Here is a 21,924-nt window from a genome sequence, read left to right as displayed (position 1 = left end):
AAGAAGAAGAAGAAGAAGAAGAAAAGAAGGAGATCTGAGAATGGCGGCTTGCACACTTCAGCCGGCCCTATAATCTTATATAGATGTTTACAAAGTAATGTTACAAGAATGGACTAGAATGCCCCTGATTAGTGATGGGGCACCTAGACATAAAAAGAATAAAACAAGTTTAGGCCCAATAACTAACATAAACACTAAACCAATTGAACCAACATATATGATATACATTCTCCAGCTTGAGGAGTGTTAAGTGGAAAGTAAACAGTGGTATTTTTGTCTTTATATTTATTTATTTGTTTTTTTGCCAACTTATGTAGGAGCAGATTGGACTTTTTATAATACTACTGAATGCCTATTTGTAGTGTCCAACCAGGTGAAACTCAATTTCTCTTCTATTCAAATCACGCTAAAAGTCTTCTCTCTTCTCTTCTCTGCGTAGGCAGCACCCATACCATATTCTGGTTTCAGAATATATTGCAATATAATACATATATTATAATTAATTATTTGTTTGCAGGTACAGGTCTGCGTCCAGCCTGCCCATGGTCAACCCTTGGGGCCCTCTATTTTGTTCTTGTTGGCCCAGTTCTTAAAATCTTAAGCATTGTAAATAGAGAAACCGTGGAGCCTAGACAAGACCCAATCACTGAAGAGTGGTCTATTAATTGTTTGTTTTTCTATAAAATTGTTATGATGGATATTGGGTACGACTGAATGCAATCATTACAGTCAAAACTTCTCTCTTATTCAGTACAATCTAAAGTATTTCTCTGAACAAAATCAGTACAATGAAAGTGTTATTTTTAAATTCTATTAATCATCAGTATCATGCATTATCCCAACTTTATGAGGTTGGCTACATGAATCCTGTTTTGCCAATCCATTCTATTTAAACCATATCCACTGCTAAACTATTAGTGCTTAAATCACTTGTTAATAATTTCAGATAATTGTAAAGTAAGTTTCTCTGAGTCAAAATTCAAGGCAGTCTTCAATTCTCTTGATAGGGATTGGAACATTTTGGAATTTCTTCATGGAGTAATTGTCCCATCTTTAACTGTTAATGTATTAACACTTTGGATTTCTTTTTAATAAATTATCAGGCACATGGAGTGATTGAGATGCCAAGTCCTCCTCCAGAGCTATTAATATTTGAACCTTTTATAGAGACCGATGAGATAATTGTTTCATCCAAATCGACAAATGGAAATGCACATCATCTCATATGGGAAGGGCGTAGTAGGTGGGTTGAAGTGACTGTTGGTGTTATGGGCAAACGTGGAGCTATGCACTCATTGACTCCTAGCATTACTGTCAAAGAAACTGGAGACATTTTATCACTTGAGGAGAAATTCCAGGGTTTGTGATTACCACATAGGTTCACTTAATTCATATTTTCATGGTTCTTTCTGGTTCCTAACTTTGCATGCATGTTATTCAATGCCAGAGTGTGGGCCTTCTATCTTCACAAATGAAACTTTTAAATCTTTCTTGATGCTTGATTGTGCTGTATGGATAAACAATAAAATGAAACATATATTAGCAAGGAAGTATACTGATGATCTCTCTCAGTTTTGGTTAAATCCTGAACAGCTGGAATTAACAAACACAATGAAAAATGTGATATAACTCATTTCTGAATTCTGTTTTCAGAAATAATGCTCTAGAACTAGTTCCAAGACCTTGGAGAGGCATATCTAAAATGTCCTAAGGTCTTGCTCTGTGCAAATATCTGCATGCTTATGTCAGAATCCAGAATGGGGGAGGAAGCACCACAAAAGGACCATTATCCAATAATGATCCTGGCTATCCACGGTCTTGGGAGGGGTAGACTAGAGATGTGGAGTTGCTCTCAGACTTGAACCTATTTTCCCATGCTTGTTAGTTTGAGATTTTACCATTGCACTGAAATGTAAATGGTTTTACCGTTGTTAATTAATTCATCCTAATAAAAGATATTTTTAAAGGACAAAGTTATAAAACCTTTTTCATAGGGATTAAGAATTTAAAACCCTGATATGGACTTGTTTGGGCTTGCCTCAAGGGTCTTGGTACAAAGGTAGCTCGTAGAATCAGGAATGCATAATGTTTAACATCACATTAACTATTTGAAGTAATGCAATTGAGAAAAAAATAAAGAGTTTAAGAGTTTACATGCTTGAATATGTTTTATATGTTATGCTTGATTTTATTTTTAAACTTTCATTTTAAATATGTTTTACATGTTATGTTTATGTATTTTAATTTGAGATAATAGGTTTTTTAAAACATTTATTTTTAAATTTAAGTTTATATTTTTAATTAATATTGTGTTTGATATTTTGCATTTTTTTATTTTTGGAATTTTTATTTTTTTAGCTTTTTTTTTTTACATTTTTGCGCTTTGGGCACAAAAGTACCCTTGCACTTTTAAAATACTGTTTTTTTGTAGGAATTCTATGTTGAGGACATAGTGTTGACATCTAATGAAAGCCAACCCCATATAATTGGCATAGGGCTTTGTTGAGTTGAGTTGTGTCTCCTAATATGACTATAATTTCCAAACACATTGAGTCTTAATAAATTACTTTTTTTTTATGAATGATAATAAATTTATTAATTCAGAAGCAGATTTAGAGTGAGTTCATACAACATCCCAGGGAGAGGCGCGAGCTGCAGCCCCTCCTTGAATCTTACAAGTAAACTAGGAAAGAAAATCAAGAATCACAACTGAGCCCAAAACAATTCTTCCCTATTTACCCCTTGCTTGGCTAACATATTTGACAAAGTATTTGCTGATCTCCCCAGCCACAGTACAGTGACCAACATATTCCTTGTCAACCAACTAAATTTCTTCATTTCATTCTTGTAACGCCACATAGCCTCTTCAGGATTTTTCAACCAACCCACCACCACTTTGGAAACCCCCTCAATTGTTAGGTGTTGTACCCCCAGCTGGTTTGCAAATTGCACTCCTTGTACAACAGCTAAAAGTTCTGCCCTGATGGAGTCCCCAATTCCCAAGGGACTTGAGTAGAGCAACAAAATCTCTCCCTTCTCATTTCTCAAAGCACCCCCCATTCCGGATAATCCTAGATTACCCATGCTACTTCCATCAAAGTTCAACTTCAGTGAGCCTTCGGATGGAGGAGACCAGCTTGTAATTGATTTGTCCTTTAGGGATGAACACCTCGCTACTGCTGACCAATTTCTCCAAAGGTCATTAAAGGAGAATTGATGAAAGATTTCCAAGGTCTTCAACCACGGTATTGCCCTATTTAGCACATAGTCTTTCAATTCTTAACTGCTCCTTTCCTTTTCTTGAAAAATTCTAGCATTCCTTTCTTTCCAAAGAGTCCAAATCAAGGCAGGACGAGCACATCTCCACATAATTCTCCCTATTTTTGTAGGCCAATAAAAGATAGAATGGTTGAAGAGCATGTGAACTTCTGGTAGACTCCAACTACTCCCAAACAACGAAAGTAGCCAAGCCCAAAGGTCAGCAGAAAAGGGACAAGATATTAATAGGTGGTAACAATCCTCACTATGAGCTCTACAGAGGATACACCAATTAGGAGAAATACAGAGGAAAGGTCTTCTCTTTTGTAGGTTATCTAGAGTGTTTACTTTCCCATGGAATACTTCCCAACAAAACCCCATAATTTTTGGGGGAACTGGCCTGCACCAAATTTCTTTTGACGGAAAGGGTTGGTAAGTAGAAAGTTGAGAGATGGACTTGAAGAAAGAAGCACAAGTGAAGGTTCCATTGGGTCTAGGAGTCCATACCCTCTTATCTGGCTTGGAGGGATCCAAACAAACCTAATTAAAACAACCAAGCAAGACAAAAAGAAATTCAATTTCATCATCCCCAAGTCCTCTACGAAACCCAAAATCCCAAGTAGGATCTAAGGGTGTTCCCAAAGGTGAGACAAATTTTGAGACCATCTCTTTCTTGTACAAAGAAACAAAAAATAGCGAAGGGAACAGATCCTTTAAAGGTGTGTCTCCTACCCAAATCCTCCCAAAAATGAACAGCGTTGCCAAAACAAACTTCATACCTGATAAAATTGAGGAATTGAGGAAGGGTGTTGTGAATGGCCTTCCAAGGTGCTGCTAGGTTAGCCTGCCTTGATACACTAGCATCCCATCCATTCTCTGACCTCCCATGAATGCTTCCCACCACCTCATGCCACAATCTCTCTCTTTCCAATGGCCATTGCCACAACCATTTCCCTAACAGAGCTTGATTTTTTCCAGTTACCCTCCCAAGTCTCAAACCCCCCTCTTCTTTACTTCTGCACACAATTTCCCAATTAACCAAGTGATCCTTTTTTTCTTGTCCCGGCTCCCATAAGAAATCTCTCATCAACTTCTCCAGTTTCCTAGCTTCCCTAACTTGTATCCTAAATACAGACAAAAAATAGGTAGGTAAGTTAGCCAAGGTAGCTCTTATTGGGGTAATTCTCCCTCCTAAAGAGACATAATTCCTCTTCCATGAGGCTAATCTCTTCTCAAACTTTTCTATCACTGGGGTCCAAAATCTACTCTCCCTAGGATTTGCCCCTAAAGGAAGCCCTAAATATGACATAGGCCAAGCAGAGGTGGAACACTCAAGACACTTCACAATTGCCTCGACCTCCCCTACCTCCAAATTTATACCTACTATGCAGCTCTTTTCCTAATTTATTCTCAAATTAAAAATACTTTCAAATCCTTTGATTAGCTCCTTTAGGTTTGCTACCTTTTTGCTAAAACCTCCTTCACAAAAGATCATTAGATCATCTGCAAACTGAAGGTGGGTGATGGGGACTTGGTGTCTCCCTATTCTCCAACCCCTAATGGCATCTTCACTGTCAGCCTTAGTAATGATCCTACTAATCACATCAGCTACTAAGGTAAAAAGGAAGGGTGAGAGTGGATCCCCTTGCCTGACACCCTTGCAAGCTGGAAAAAAGTCCCTCACCATACCATTTACCAGAATAGAGTAGTGACAAGTACTGATACACCCAAAAGTCCAACTACACCACTTGTTCCAAATCCATAGTTTTGCATAACCTCAAATAGAAACTCCCAGTCCACCAAATCATAGGCCTTTTCAAGATCCAATTTGCAAATGAAACCTCTCTTCCTAGACCTTTTCATTTCCTCCACACACTCATTCGCAATTAAGATCTGATCTGTTATTTGTCGCCCTTGAATGAAAGCCCCTTGGGTTTCACTAATGATAGAAGGGAGGACTGTTTTGATCCTCAACGAGAGCACTTTAGCCAGAATTTTATAGATGCTTGTCACCAAACTAATAGGCCTATAATCTTTTGGGTGGTTGGCATCATTCTTCTTAGGTATCAAGGCCAAAATGGTGGCATTGATTCCAGGGCTTATAATGTGATTGTCTACAAATTCCTTAAAGACTTCAACTAAATTCTCTTTCAACACCTCCCAACAGTCTTGATAAAAACCCATTGTAAAGCCATCTGGACCTGGAGCCTTGGATCTATCCATTAGAAAGACAACTTTCTTAATCTCTTCTTCCTCGAAATCCCTTTCTAGCCACCTTGCCACTCCGTCATCAATTCTTGGCCATTCCACCCCTTCCACAACTGCTCTCTCACTCAAAGGTCTTCTATAAATCGATTTGAAGTGGTCCACAAATTTTTTGGCTATGTCATCTTGGTTGGTAATCACCTCCTCTCCTATCTCTAGCTTGGTCACAAGAATCTTTCTTTGTCTCCCATTTGCCAAATCATGGAAAAATCTAATGTTCCCATCGCCTTCCTTAATCCACTTGTATTAGATTTTTGTCTCCAATTGATTTCTTCCCTTAGTAACACCTCTTCCAAATCCTTTTTCAATTGTCTCCTTAACACTCTGTCCTCCTCGGTCAACCTATTTTTAGATTCCTTTACATCCAAGTTTTCTATTCGAGAGATTAGGCATAATTTTTGCTTCTCAATTCTACCAAAATGATCTCTATTCCACTCTTTTATTTTGGCTCTCAACCTTTTTAATTTCTTATGAAACTTGATCCCCTTCCATCTTACCCCCCTCTCCTCCTCACCCCACCATTCCTTCACTTTTTTCACAAAATCTAGATGGGTAAGCCACATATTTTCGAACACAAAGGGGTTTCCTGAAGGTTGGACCAAGTGTAACTGGCTTGCAACAGGGGTATTTCCTTTAATTCACATTCTTCAATAAAACCATTAAATTTCCTCATGCTTGTTGTAATTACCTGTTGGGGATAACTGGTTTCATCAGAGAATCTAATTGACATTAAAATCCCCGCCCAGGCACCAAGGGCCATCCCATAGCCCCTTGATTGCATATAGTTCCTCCCACATCTCATTCCTCTCTATAGGAATTAGGGCCATAAACATTGGTTAAGACCCATACACACCCATTCTCTACATTCTTACACTTAATGGAAACTGAGAATCTGCCTATCAATTCTTCCACCACATCCTCCCTCCACAGTGTTACGATCCCCCCCGAGGCTCCCCAAGAAGGAGACGAGCTCCAACCTAAACCTCTAGACCTCCAAAAACTCCTCACCCATCTCCCATCTAATTCCATCATTTTGGATTCTTGTAACAACACAATATCGGGTTTTTTCCTTTAGAGTAGGTCTTTGATCACCCTTTTCTTTCTTGCACTCCCTAACCCTCTTACATTCCAGCTAATAATTTTTGTCGAGAAAAAATAGCAAAAACACCCATGAAAAGGCCATAATCTCCTCATTTTAGGCCCTTCCTCCTATCCCCTCTACCACTAAATCTCCCTCAATGTCTGAGATTAGCCTTTCCACTTCAGATCTTTTTTTCTTCTTTGTTCCTTCCCCCCCCCCCCCCCCCCCCACCTTCCTAATACAACAATCATCCTCTTTCTTTTCTCCATCCTTTCCAGCCAATGTCTAAGGAAGAATTTTACCCTGCTCACACTTATTTTGGCTACAACATCTCTCTAAGAATCCTTCCTTTTTTTTTAGTTCCTCCATCATTGTACAAATCAACTCCCAAATTTTGTCTGCCTCCCTCTTACTACTTCCTTCCATCACCCTCTCTCCTCCTTCCACTATCACCCTCTCTCTTGCATCAGAACCTCCTAGATGGGAAGCTGGAATATCTGTTACAGGCATAGCACACAAGTCAGTACCTAAAAAAGAATTTACACCCATACCTGGTAGGACGGGGGTAGGACTAGAATCACTAGAATTGAGTTGCTGACAGGCGACAAATGGTTTTAAGACATAATGAAAGAATCACTTCCTGACGACCCACTTGGAAATCCTTTCTCTGTGTTTCTGACACTGGAATACCCACATCCATCATCACGGCCGATTCTTGTCCCTCTCCACCAACATCCTGTAATTCATTAGACTCAGGGTCAGCTCCCTCGACGAAGGGAAGAGGAGTTTTCACAGCTTTAGGACCATTTTCTTTGCCATTTCTACTCTTCCCGCCACCTGCCTCTTCAATCTCTTCCTCTAAAAACAACAGCTCTGTATGCACAAACTTTCTATTTCAAGTAAATCATTGTTGCTTTTCGGAGACAGACTTCCCAAACTTACAGTTTCGTCTCTATCAGAATCGTCACTGCTGTTTTGTTCACTCAACCAATCTTCAAACCCTGTTCTGTTCAAATCACTAGGCTTCAGGTATCTCGGGTTGCGCCTATCTGGTGAGAGACGGTTTGCCAGGTTGGATGGAACCCACTGTAGAGAGCCTCGAGACTGAGAGTTTTGCGCCTGAACTGTTCGACCAAAAGGAGGGATTCGTGGTAGAAGAGGATAGACGCTTAATCTCGTCTATCATCTCATCCCTCCTCCCAGTCACGTGCTTACTTAAAGGGTCCCTTGGCCCATCTGTCTTGTAATGGGCCTTGGGCTCAAAACTTGTAATATAAGAACCCAGCTTTAAAACCTTTACTCGAGTTGCCTTCTCTGGCCCACTAGAAAAGTGATCCACTCGACTGGGCCCATTTTCTAAGTCTTTTCCTCCCACGTGACCTCTTAATAAGTCATGCCCCCCTGTTTTAATGGTTGAACCAGCAACCCTCCCTGTCTGAGGTTGCTGGTTCAGCCCTCTCCCTTTAGACACTGGTATATTTTTGTCTATTTCCCCTGACACCACCTGCGCAAAAGATCTGTCATTTGTCATAGCCTTTTCTTGCTTTTTAAAGGTTTGACCTTCCATCTGCCCCAAAGCTTTTTGGCTTCCCAGAATTTGTTGGCCCTTTTTTGTGAAACATTCCTTCCCATTTGAATTAACCAATCTCACAAGTCCACGTAATGCTTCTTCTTCCTCCTTCTCCCCCCTTCTCCCCTCCTACCATACGAGCCTCCTTCCACAACCCTGCTTCAATGGAGGATGCTAACCACACAAAGACAAAACTCCCCTCTGTTCGTACCTCTACCTTTCGTGGAATGTCTTCTAGCTTCACACCACTTAGCAGGATTGCTACTGTATAAAGATCACCCCAGAAAGCTCCTTTCAAGATTCCTCCACACAATACTGCTATAGACTCTGCTACTTCTTGTTTCCACAGATGAAATGGCAAGCCTATTACACGCACCACCACACCATCTTCGACAAATAAATCCTTAGGAGGTACTTCCCTATGATCAACTGATGCAGGAACTAGATGTTTCAAATGTACGTGAGCTAGAAAAGAATGGTTTACTTAGGGATGGGAGAAGAGGAGGAAGACTGTAAGAGGGGCCATCAGGAAGAAGGCAAGGGAATGGAGTTCGTGCAAGCAGGTCAGTGGAGGAGATCCTTGAAGATAGAAGCAAAAAATTTCCTGTTCGAAGAGATGAGAATCAAGGGGAAGGTAAGCCTGAAAGTAAGGGAAGCGAAAAAGGGTACAATATTGCTGGAAGGATTAGAAGTGATTGAGTGGCTAAGAGAGTTCATAGCTGGAGCCTGTTCAAAAGGTAAGCAGATAAACTGGCAGGATTTTAGTACATTATAAGGGAGAAGATATGTTGTTGAATGTAAGAGGAATAGAAAAGGCTTCTTCGTAGCTTTGTCTGAATTTTTTGGTAAGGGACGAAGGCAATTGGTGTGTCTACCAGCAGGAAAACAGAGCCAAGGATGGGGGGAAGTTGACTGGTTGCTCAAAGAGTTTTTAGCTCAAAGAGTAGCAAATGATAAAAAAGCCTCCATAAGGGAGGAGAAGGCATATCTCAGCAACAGCAGGGTAGAACAAGGGCCAGTGGTCATGGCAAAAACAAAAGGCCAATGCAGAATGGTGGGAGGTCTAGAGAGAGAAGAGTGGGATAGTAAGTTTGTGATACAAGCCAAGGAAAAGGTTAATGATTGGAGGAGGGTAGCTAACTTACTGGCAACCAGGTTGAAGCTGAAGAATGTCTTCATAGTAACCCCCTTCGATAACTGTAAAGCCCTCCTAGATCCAGTGGAGAATGAATTGGAAATATCAGCTATCAATATTAATAAATTACTTTTCATTATATCTTATTAGAACGAAACATATATATTATAGAAAAGATCTCATTTTATAATTTTTAGTGTATGGAGAGTGTTAGAGTTTGTTTTCCCTTTTGGGTGCATGACCAAGTAGATTGTGACTGCTTTGAGAAGATGTATGATGGGGAGGAAGTCCTACTAGGTGTGTTTGATGGGTAAAGATGAAAATTAAAGATATGAATTATGAAAGATATTTAGATCTGAAATAATCATCATCGTCATCCATGCCTTATCCAACTATATGGGGTTGGCTACACGAATCTTGTTTTGTGAATATCCCTTTTGGCCTACCCTGCTCTTCTAGCCTCTTCAATGTATAACAAATCACTTCTTCTAACTACCACAGTTGGTGATCTCCTATGCACGTGCCCAAACCATCTTAGTCTACTCTCTCTCATTTCATCACCCATTTGAGCTACTTTTAGGTTCCTACAGATTACTTAATTCCTAATCTTATCCTTTTTGCATTCACATTTCTGCCACATATTCATTTTTTGGACATGTTTCTTGACTGCATAACACTCTGCTTCTTGCAACATAGCTGGCCTTACAACTTGTTGAAATAGTTTATTTTATTTCTTGTCTTTTAGTCTTGTCTTGGTAGGGTCTCATTGCTTGATTGATGTCTTTTTTATTTTTCTGATTATTGTACTTCACTTACAGTGGGGCACAAGGGTCTTTTCCCCTTTTATTTTGGTCGCCCTATATATACTAATAGAAGCTGGCGCCACCGGCACTGTTCCATTGCCAATCTCTTCTCTTCTCTTTTCCCTTCTCTCTTCTTCTTCTCTTCTCTTCTCTTTCTCATATTTCTAGCCGGCCACACTGTCAAGATGGTATCAGAGTGGGAATACTGACTGAGAGAACAGATCGAACAAGCTTCCTTCCTTCTCCAACATGCTGAATCTGGGCAGAACAGAGATCTGAATCTGGGCTGAAGAAGACAGATCACTCAGTTCCAAACTGAAATTCATATTTTCTAGTCGGACAATGCAAAATGTTTGCTGGAAAACAGCAGCCGAAGAAGAAGAAGAAGAAGAAGATTTGAGAACGGCGGCTTACACACTTCAGCCGGCCCTACAATATTATATAGATGTTTACAAGGTAATGTTACATGAATGGACTAGAATGCCCCATGATTAGTGATGGGACACCTAGACAAATAAGAAATTAGACAAGTTTAGGCCCAATAACTAAGAACTTAAGACACAAATATGACTAGCATAAACACTCAACCAGTCGAACCAACACTCCCCCTCAAGCTAAGCATGGATGTCAGTCATGTTTAGCTTGCCAAGTAAGTCTAAGAATTTCGTTGAAGCTAGTCCTTTTGTTAGCACATCTGCAATCTGCATCTCGGAAGGAGTATAAGGAATGCAGAGTTCCCCTAAGACTATCCTTTCTCTAACGAAGTGTTGGTCAATCTCAATATGCTTCGTCCTATCATGTTGCACTGGGTTATTTGCAATGTTGATGGCAGCCTTGTTGTCACAGTACAGCCTGAGAGGACACTCGACCTTTATCCCGAGCTCACCAAGAAGGGTCCTAAGCCACAATAGTTCAGCAACACCATGAGCCATAGCTCGATATTCAACCTCTGCACTTGATCTAGCAACCACATTCTACTTTTTACTTCGCCATGTAACCAAATTTCCTCCAACGAACGTGCAATACCTAGAAGTAGACTTCCTATCTCGAACAGAACCAGCCCAATCTACATCAGTATACGCTTCAATTTCAATTTTATTGTGCTTTTTGAACAGAATTCCTTTTCCTGGGCAAGTCTTCAAGTACCTAAGAATCCTTTCCGCTGCTCTCATATGAGGAATCTTTGGAGAGTGCATGAACTGGCTGACAACATGTACAGCATAAGCAATATCTGGTCGAGTGAGAGACAAATATATCAACTTCCCTACTAGTTTTTGGTATCTCTCTTTATCAAGGTAGTCCTCTCCTACTGATTCCTGTAGACCACAGTTCTGTTCTATTGGAGTATCTGCTGGTCTACTCCCCATCATACCTGTCTCCTCTAGAAGATCAAGGACATACTTCCGTTGACATATATAGATGCCCTCTTGTGACCTAGCAACTTCAATTCCAAGGAAGTATCTTAGATGGCCCAAGTCTTTGATCTCAAACTCAGAAGCCAAGAACTCCTTCAATCTTTTTATCTCTTCTAGATCATTCCCTGTAATCACCATATCATCCACATAGACGATGAGTGTCGTAAGTCTGCTATTCTGTTTCCTTATGAACAAGGTATGATCTGCACCACTTTGAGTGTATCCCACTCTCTTCATGGCCCCACAGAGCTTCTCAAACCAAGCCCGAGGAAACTGCTTAAGACCATATAATGCTTTCCTCAGTTTACACACTTTCCCCATCAAAGCCATAACCTGGTGGAGGATCCATGAATACCTCTTCATGTAGATCGCCATTTAGGAAAGCGTTCTTCACATCCAACTGATGTAGCTCCCATGAGAAGTTTGCAGCTAATGGCAATAGAACCCGGATTGTGTTGAGCTTCGCGACTGGAGCAAAGGTCTCTTTGTAGTCAATCCCTTCCTTTTGAGTAAACCCCTTTGCCACAAGTCTGGCCTTGTATCTTTCAATGGACCAGTCCTCCCTATGCTTCACAGTGAACACCCACTTGCATCCCACAGTGCTCTTCCCTTCTCGTAGATCCACTAATTCCCAAGTCCTTGCTTTCATTAAGACTTTCATTTCTTCATTCATAGCCTCTCTCCATCTTGGGTCAGACACTGCCTCTGAGTACCTAGTAGGGACATGCACGGAAGAGAGAGCAGACACAAAGGAATAATAACGAGGAGATAAACGTGAGTAAGAAACAAATTCAGCAATGGGGTGTCGGATAGTACAAGAACGGGTAAACTTACGAAGAGCAATAGGGATATCCAAATCAGAAGTATGAGTGATAAGATTACCTGGAGTTGCTAAGACAGATTTATCCGAGTCCGATTGGTTGCTGCCATGAGTTAGAGGGTCTTTTTTCCTTCTGTTGTAGGTGATTCTTATATCTTTTTGTTGCCTACTAGTGTCCTCAATTGCATCTGCAGCATCAAGAGTGGTAACAGGTTCAATGGGAGTCTCACTAGATTCACCTGGGATGCTACAAATAGGAGGATCAGGAGGAGAAGATGGAACGCCCGAGGCAGAAAGAGGCACAAAAAAGGAGGGGGAAGAAGAATCCTCTTCCATTCCACTAGTCTCCCCCTGAAGAGGATTCTGGGAAAAATGAAAATAGGATTGAGACTCAAAAAATACCACATCTTTTGTGGCGTATTTCTTCTTGGTAACGGGATCATAACACTTGTAACTCTTCTGTGTAGGAGAGTACCCTAGAAAGATTCCTTTCGTAGCCCTAGGATCCAAGTTGGTCTTCTTTGGATCCTTTACATGTATAAAACATACACAACCAAAGACTCTAGGTGGAAGAGGAAAGTCTGGAAGATTAGGACAAAGAACAGAGAAAGGAGTTTTCATACCCAACACCTTGGATGGCATCCGATTTATCAGATATGATGCGGTAAGGACTGCTTGAGACCAATAGTGCTTGGGAGCCTTGTGCTGAAATAGTAAAGCTCGAGCGGTCTCCAATAAGTGTCTATTTTTGCGCTCAACAACCCCATTCTGTTGAGGGGTACTAGCACAAGATGACTGGTGTAGCATGCCTGCATCCTCCATGAACAGGTTCAAGGATCTTTCAAAATATTCAGCAACATTGTCTGAAGAGAATTGCTTAATCTTCTTGTCAAATTGAGTTTCAATCATTTTACAAAATGTCATGGTTATCCGTGGCACTTCATCACGTCCTTTTAACAAGTAGATCCATGTGCATCGTGAATAGTGATCAATAAAACTGATAAAGTAATGAAATTCATCTATAGAAACAAGAGGTGAAGGGCCCCAAACATCAGAATGGACCAAATCAAAAGGAGCTTGAATTTCATTACTAGAAATTGGATAAAGAGTTCTACATTGTTTTGACAACTGACACACTTCACAAACTAAACTTTGAGTTGAAATACCCTTGAATAATTCAGGAAACAGCCCTTGCAATGATGAAAAAGGTAAATGACCTAGCCTTGCATGCCACAAGTGTAACCTAGCTATTGACTCCTCATTATTCTGACTACTAGCAGCAGGTGATTGTAAGGCCAAACTGAGTCTGCATCAAAATAGTAGAGACCTCCACACTCATGACCGCTCCCAATCGTTCTCTTCGTCAGTCTGTCATGAAAGACACAATGAATAGGAAAGAAAGTTATGCTACAGTTTAAATTCTTGGTATGCTTCGAAACAGATAAGGGATTGGAAGTAAGATTGGGAACATGTAGAACAGATTTAAGAGAGAGGTCCTTGCTTAGGTCAACCCCCCCCCCCTTCCCAGAGATGGTGGAGAGAGAACCGTCAGCAACTCTCATCTTATCTTGGCTAGATATCAAATGGTAAGAAGAAAATAAAGAGGACATGTGTGTCATGTGGTCAGTTGCACCAGAATCAATAATCCAAGAAGTAGACTCTATAGAACTAGTTGCACTATAAGCAAAGACAATACCTGATCTGGCAAGAGGGGTGGAAGCAAGGGAATTAGTCGTTAGACAGGTTAAGGCTCGGCTAAGGACCTCTACATCATCAGCAGTGAAACCCAAGGACCCGAATGTGGGGGAATTAGCAGTCTGTCCCATGGGAGGAGGTGTAACTGTAGATGTGTTCTTCGATCTATCACCACTATGACGAGTAACAAGGTTCCCACTTGTTGTTTGATTCCTTTGGGGCTTCTTGCCTTTCCTTAACGCAGCTGGTTTCAGATGAGGATAAAGAACCCAACAAGTCTCTTTTACATGCCTTTCACCTCCACAATGAGTGCACTTAAGACGTCTCTTGTCTGAATGCTTGCTCCCTTTTTGGTTTGAAGAAATCAGGGCTGAATGTTCAACATGCTGTATTTGAGTGTCAACTTGCATCTCTTTCCTCCTAACCTCTTCATTCCTTGCTAGATAGTAGACATGGTGTAAATCTGGCACTTCATCCCTTCCCAAAATTTGAGACCTTATGCTCTCATACATTGGGTCTAAACCAGCCAAGAACTTAAAGGCTCTACCCTCTTCAATTTGTTTATCATGCCTCTCCTTGTCTTTTACATTATCCCAACCAAGAATAAAATGATGATCAAGTTCTTCCCATAGTCCTTTTAGGGTTGCAAAATACGTTGCAACTGTCATATCTCCTTGTCTCAATGCAGCAATGTCTTGGATTAGCCTATAAATTCTTGCATTGTTCTTTCTCTGTCCATAAGTTTTAGACACTTTCTCCCAAATCTTAGCAGCAGTTGGAAAGTGTTGAATAGTCCTGGCCACTCTTGAAGTCATCGAAGCAAGCAGCCAGGACATAACAGTAGCATTTTCCTTACGCCATATTGCGTACTCCACACTACCCACTTCAGGTTCCTTCTTCTGTCCATCTAAATAACCCGTAAGTTCCCAGGAAGTAATGAAGAGCATGGCTGAAACAGACCATTCTCTGAAGTTATATTCATCCAACAATACACTGGTGATCTGCAAGCTGTGCAGATTTGGGTTTTCCAAATTAAAAGACCTCCCACTACTTCCATTATCCCTAGAAGGCACTTCTCCCGATATTGAAGACATCTCCTTCCTCTTACAGTGATCACAAATGAAAACTCAGTACAAAGAACACGATTTCAGACTTACCAAAGCTGTTACAAGTCTGTGTAACAGGTCTGAAACCAAGAACAATCCACCTCTGTACTGTGCTGAACTCTTCTGGATTAGGCTGGGCTTTGACTTCTGCTGTCGTAGACTGTGACCACCCTTACGATCTGTACTAGGACTATCTAATTCAGTCCTTCCACCTAGATCTGTTCCACACAGATCTCTCTTAGTAGCCGAATGGCTACTACCTGCTGCAGGGTGTCTAGTAGGGCATCAGCTTCTGGAACAAACTCCCCTTGGGCCCTACAACCAAGGGAAACCCTAGATACAGACCTTGCTGTGTTCTACGGTCAGCCCTAGGGTTTCTTCACAGCGGCCAAGATAGGAGAGAGAGAGAAAAAAAAAAGAATAGAGAAGAGGAGAAAAGAGGCGGCTGTAACCAGACAAACGGATTAGTGCTCTGATACCATGTTTGCTGGAAAACAGCAGCCGAAGAAGAAGAAGAAGAAGAGAAGAAGATTTGAGAATGGCGGCTTACATACTTCAGCCGGCCCTACAATATTATTATATAGATGTTTACAAAGTAATGTTACATGAATGGACTAGAATGCCCCTAATTAGTGATGGGACACCTAGACAAATAAGAAATTAAACAAGTTTAGGCCCAATAACTAAGAACTTAAGGCACAAATATGACTAACATAAACACTAAACCAGCCGAACCAACACAAAAGAATACTTGCATAGTGATCTCACAGAATTCTTTGCTTCGAGTGGATCTATTCAACGAAGCTCTTGTGCTCGGACACCCCAACAAAACGATGTTGCTGAAAGAAAAAATCGGCACCTTCTCAAAGTAGCTCGTGGCTTGTTACTCCATATGAATGTTCCGAAATGTTTTTGGATGGATGTTGTTCTGTGTGCCACGTACATCATTAACTGTATGCCATCTCGGTTACTAGAGTATAAGGCCCCTCATCAGCTTTTGTTTCCCACAACTCCATTGTCTCCCATTCCAATGCGTGTTTTTGGGTGTCGTTGCTTTGTTCATAACTTGTTCCCTATTCGGGGTAAACTTGATCCTCGTGCTATTCCTTGTGTTTTGGAGGAACCTAGTAGCTCCAATAGATGATAAAATGAAATAAAGTAGACTGAAAGTAATAAGAAATTATTCAAGTTAAAGAGGCTACAAGGGCTACAGGGGATAGTGGCAGACCAAAAAGGACATTGGTTGGAATAAGACTTAGATGATGATGATGATGGTCTGAAATAAAGAAGAGAAAGTGAAGATTGCACCTTCAGAGATAAAGGGATAGAAAACAAACAGAAAATTTCACTCATTCAACTCTAAATTTTCAATTAAATTGATAAAATATAATGGTATAGATCTCTCTTTGTGGACCTTGAATTCAATAAGGAAACTGACTAAAAACAACTCCTAAGTGCTATTAAGATAAACCCGTAGGCAAGCCATAGAGACACTCAAACAACTCTAAATAGCCAATACTGGTTGTTCTAAAATTAAGAAAACCAAAAACAACTCCAGGATGGGCTAAGAAAATAGACACTCAAATTCCATCACAAATGACACCTTCTTAGTAAAATAACTTTGAGTCTCTCAAAACATGTTGGATTTTTATGATTGTGGTCTCATTGGATAGATAATAACCCATCTGATGACCTATTACAAACATAGACACAGATGCAGAAAACAGGGTTTCGACTCCCTATTTCCTCAATCATATATGGATGTGTGCATCTTATGTAATATGTTTATATCTAGTTTTTGAAGCAAGTGTCATTTCTCAATACTTTTGTCTTGCCAAATTTAATTAAGTTTCTAACTTGTGCAGATTTTTTTTATAGCATCATTTGCTTCCATACGGAAGTTTTTGAAGCTAAGTGTCATTTCTCAAGACTTTGAGAGAAGTATCCATACCGTAGTTAGTATCATATCCAACACTAGTATGCTAGGCTCATACAGGTATCTGGGTGTCATAGCAAATGACACATAAAATCATGTAAAACAGACACCTTTTGACCCCTGGAAAATAAGCTGAAAGAATGTGATATAATTCATGTTTTCAAAAATCTAAAAGCCCTCTGAAAAGACACATTAAACTATTATAACCCTCTAAGATGACTAATCTTATCATTATGAAATTAAGGATTAGTTTGGGAAGAGTACAAATACAAATATTTGCGAGGCTAAGTTTGGGAAGAGTGCAAATACAATACAAGGTCTAGAAAAACCTTATACAGGGTTTTGCACTGTACATGTTTGTATTTGTACTCTTCCCAAACTGAGCCTAACAAACTACAATAGAACTTTAATCTTGATCAGCCAAAATTATGAAAATTGCTATTAGTTCAAGAATCTTTTGTATCTTGATTTGAATGCTACCTATGTTTTACCAATATATGCTTTTATCCTTTCTCTCAAAGAAAAAAAGAAAAAAAAAATGCATGCCCTTATGCTAATGCTAATACTTGGTTTGAGAGTGCTTTGGCAGGTGGAACTGGCATCAATCTGACTCCACCCCCCTTATCAATTATTAGGTTTGTTGTAGGCCTCCTCATGACATGGGTATATTCTTTCTTTTTTTTTCTTTTTCCATCAATTATGTTTGATATCTTCACACACACACACAACACTTTTTGTCTCTTCACATTTATTATTTTGATGGACTAGAGTACAAGGTTAGGGGTTTCGAAACTGTGTATGTTTGGATTGATGTTGCTTTCTTCTTGCAATCATTAGTTAATTATAGTTTGGCCCTTACTTTGTGAGTGTCTTTTATTTTTGGACCTCTATGTATGGTGTCACAAAATTTCTTTGACACAAATCTTAATGCTGCTCTATTTTGGCCCCATCTTTGTTGTCATATATTACTAGATTTCTTGTGCATATATCTTCATCTTTTGTATATCTAAGAAGACCAAATTGTTCATGAATATTAGTTTTAGTGATATGCTTGTAAACTTAAGTCTTCCATGCATTAACTATCTAACCGTGCTTTACAATATTAGATTTGTATCTGACCCCTGTATGTCAGCCTTTTGTGTATGTAATCTAAATCCTTTAAAAGGCATAAAGTAGCAACATAAAGTAGCCTTTTATGCATGGGTCAAGGGGGCAACAGCTTAGTCAATCTCTAAGTGCACAAATTTAATATCTTTACACTTCTTAAAAATGAGGATATAGTAGTAGAACAATCTCCAGCTGCAGAATATATTCACAAAATGAAAGTTTATAATGCAAAACAATAGAAACAAAGAACTCTTTAACATTAAACGTTGGAATGAAGTATAAAATCATTCTTTATTGGACAATTGAATCTATTTGGCTTTAATAATGGTAAATTTACTCAAACTTCGTAATGAGAGGTGAATGCATATCAAGATTTAGCTGGGTTAAAGCCAAAACAGTTTCATTTGAGTATGTTCAAATTGTTTGCCTCCAAGAAACTAAATGGAAGGGGGGGGAAGCTAAAGAAATTGATGGCGACAAATTATGATACACAGGAAAAGTAATTAATAGAAATGGAGTAGCGAAAATATAGATAACGATTGTTGAGTTTTGGGCTGATATCACTTGTTTTTATTTACATAGCATAGTTAAGGAGTTATTGGGCCCAAGGTTCATTAGTTTATGTTTAAGTTAAAAGTGTTTATTTAGATTTTACAAGTAGCCAGCTTACTAAGGGCATACTTGTATTTGTTTTCAGTTTTTATTTGTGAATATATAAGCTAATGGCCAGACCATGTTCTGGCTTCTCTCATTCTCTTCAATTTCTCTCCTCTTTTCTTCTTTGCACAAACCTTCTCTTCTCTTTCTTACACATATTTTATTTCAAAACAGATCTTCTACACTTTTCTACTTGGTATCAGAACAAGTTTAGAGATTGTTTGAGCTGTTCCATCATGCAGCCTTAGATCAGCCGATTGCATGATGAGGTAAAGAGCTGATCAAGGACTTCAATTAAGCCCAGTTTTTGGATTTTTTGGTGGATTTGTAATCCCTTGTAGTTGGTCTAGGGTTTAGCACTAAAATTAGGAAGAATTGGAGAAAGGGGAAGAGTCCTGATTTAGTAGGACTCTTCAATTTTGACTTGGGAAGTGGCGCTCTGGTTTTTTAGGGTTTCTTGAAGTTTTCCGAAGAGGGCGGTTCAAGTCCCAGCCTTTTTGGAGGCCTTTGGAGGGAGCGGCAGCCTCTTCCCTTTTACACTTTCTTTTTCTCTTCCCAGTCATCAGAGTCATCATGTCAGCAGGAACATTGAGTTAGAGTCAATGGGTCAGATTATGCTTTGGCATAATTGGTTAGGGCATTTGTCTAAAAAATGCAATTGAAAATGCTAAAAGAATTGGATATAGAATAATTTTTATTATATTTATTTTAGTTAAGGAAACCAATAACATTATTAGTACTTATGCACTGTAAGTGGGTTTAGAAGAAAACATTAAAAGACAATCTTGGGATTGATCCAAGAAATTCTAAATGAGAAGATTTTTATAGGAAGCAACTTAAATGAGCATGTGGGGAAAAAGTGCAAATTATAATAGGTGATAGAGGAGTCGGGTTTTGGTAAATGATTGATACATGAGATACAATTTTAGAATTTGCAATAGCTTACAATATGGTAATAGTAAACTATATTTCAAAAAGAAGGATGAACACTTGATAACATTTAAAAGTGGATCAAACACAAGTCAAATAGATTTTTTCTTTTCTGGGAGAATACAACAAATGATGTGTAAGGATTGCCAAGTTATTCCATGGAAAAGCTTAACCACAAAACATAGATTAGTGGTTGTAGATATGTGCATTTGGAAACAAAAGAGTAATAGGAAAGAAAATAGACTAATATTAGAAAGATGTTTTAGCACATTTTAGAGACAGATTGGTGGTAGAAGGAAAATGGAATTTAGATAGGAATAATGATATGTAGCTTGAAATGGCTAACTGTATAAAAGGAAAGTAGGAAAGGGTGTTTTAGGAGAATCTAGAGGGAAATGGCAGAGCGCTAAAGAAACTAAGTCTTGGTAGAGGATAACAAAATCAAGAGGAAAGATAGAAAAACTATTTTGACAATTATTAATAAACATGTACTGGTGCTAATGGGGAAGAGTTTAGTAGCTCTAATAGTTCTAAAAATAACATGTACCTTGATAAAATTAGAATCGTTTAAGTGTAGGCTCTACATTAGATGGAGGGAAAGTGTGTTAGGACCTAATGGGATTCCAATGGAAGTGTGGAAAGGTATGGGAGAGTACGGCTTATTATGGTTGATGAACTATTAAATAAGATAATGAATGAAAAGATGTCAACTGAATGGACAAAGAGCACTATAGTGCCTATATTTAAGAACAGAGGTGCTGTACAGAGTTGTAATAATATCATGGGGTTAAACTTATGAGACACACTATGAAACTATGGGAGAAATAATTGAGCAAAGGTAATGTAAACAGAAAACAAATTACATGCAACACCTCAAGTATACAACAACAAGCATAAGAAACACCACGTGCGGACATGCAGCGATAGAGGGATTGGAAGGTGCCAAAATGGGTTGACTCCTCAAAACCCAAGCTCACAATACTTAAAAACCTTACCTGGGGTTGAGCTACAGCTCAAACAAGAGAGAAAGAACCAAAAAGACCCCTACAGAAACAGTCCCCTTCTGGCATGTTGGACAAGCTAGTTAAAATATTTACACATAAACCCCTAGAATGTTTTTCTTTCACAAACAACTCCTTAAGAACAAACCTAACTTCAAACCAACTCCCAAAAGATAAATTTTGTTACAAAAAGAGCCAAGAGACCAAAACTCAATAGATGTACACCCAACTGCCCCTAACCAGAATCTGAATTATAAAATGATGAAAATACCCCTGGATCCAAACTGTCAACAAAGCTACCCAAAAACAACAATTTGGGATCCTATTGCAAAAACATGCAAAAAAGAATACATTCAAACTTTTTCCTTTTTTCTTCTTTTTTTTTCTTTTTTTGGCCTCATTCCCATTGGGTTAAAAAGAACTCGATCCCATGCAAGTAGCAAATTTAGCAGCCTTGCACATGTCTCCATCTAGCTTCATAAACTCCTCTTCACTAATCCAAGAATTCTCAATTGTTGGTTTCCCTTTCCACTTGACCAAGAACCTAAAAATAGGCGTCATTTCGAGTGTTAGTGACTTGGACATCTTCTACACTCTCTACTTGTTCAAATTCATTAGAATTCCTGGTAGGGGTGTCCGCGGTTCGGTTAATTGAACCATAGCCAAAATTTTCAAATCGAACCAGTCCTACTGATTTTTTGATTTCTCCAAACTGAAATCGAATCGGTACCACCGATTAACCGGTTGATCGGTTTTTTATATTTATAATATATTATATAAATATATGTATAATATTATATTATAAATAATAAATGATATATAACATATTATAAAACTTATAAAAATATATAATATTTATAAACAGGTTATTATAAATATTATATATGTATATAATACATAAATAATTATATATAATATATAGATAATATGTGACATATATTAAAAATATATATAATATACATATAAATGTATATACCAGTCGGTTCGGTTAACTGTCAGTTTTTTCTAGGTTAATGGAAAACCAAACCAGTCCTTCAGTTTTCAAAAATACCGAACCAAGCTGCATTTTCCGGTTTGGTTCAGTTTTTTTATGGGCACCCCTAATTCCTGGCCCTTTGTGCTTGTCCTTGCCCAACCTTTGTTGC

The 21,924-nt window shown here is 39.0% G+C and overlaps 1 protein-coding gene across 8 annotated transcripts in view; it reads left to right on the top strand.

The window, feature by feature from the left end:
• LOC104597236 (D-alanine-D-alanine ligase family) overlaps window positions 1–21,924 on the top strand; it is a 129,749-nt gene that overhangs the window by 98,094 nt on the left and 9,731 nt on the right. For 4 of the 8 annotated variants that reach the window (XM_010258681.3, XM_088898020.1, XM_010258683.3 and 1 more), the window contains 2 exons: window positions 1,104–1,359; window positions 17,674–17,719. In XM_010258681.3, the coding sequence (XP_010256983.1) occupies window positions 1,104–1,359; window positions 17,674–17,719 (302 nt within the window). Of the gene's footprint in view, window positions 1–317; window positions 374–517; window positions 613–1,103; window positions 1,360–17,673; window positions 17,748–21,924 lie in introns of those variants that run through there. The other 4 variants (XR_016082475.1, XM_010258684.3, XR_016082476.1 and 1 more) reach the window with 4 other exon arrangements.

The sequence above is a fragment of the Nelumbo nucifera genome, chromosome 2 (genome assembly GCF_055504915.1).
Source record: "Nelumbo nucifera cultivar China Antique chromosome 2, China Antique-T2T, whole genome shotgun sequence".
Taxonomy (NCBI): Eukaryota; Viridiplantae; Streptophyta; class Magnoliopsida; order Proteales; family Nelumbonaceae; genus Nelumbo; species Nelumbo nucifera.
The sequence above is the reverse complement of the archived record's forward strand: the minus strand, read 5'-3'. Positions and strand labels throughout refer to the sequence as shown.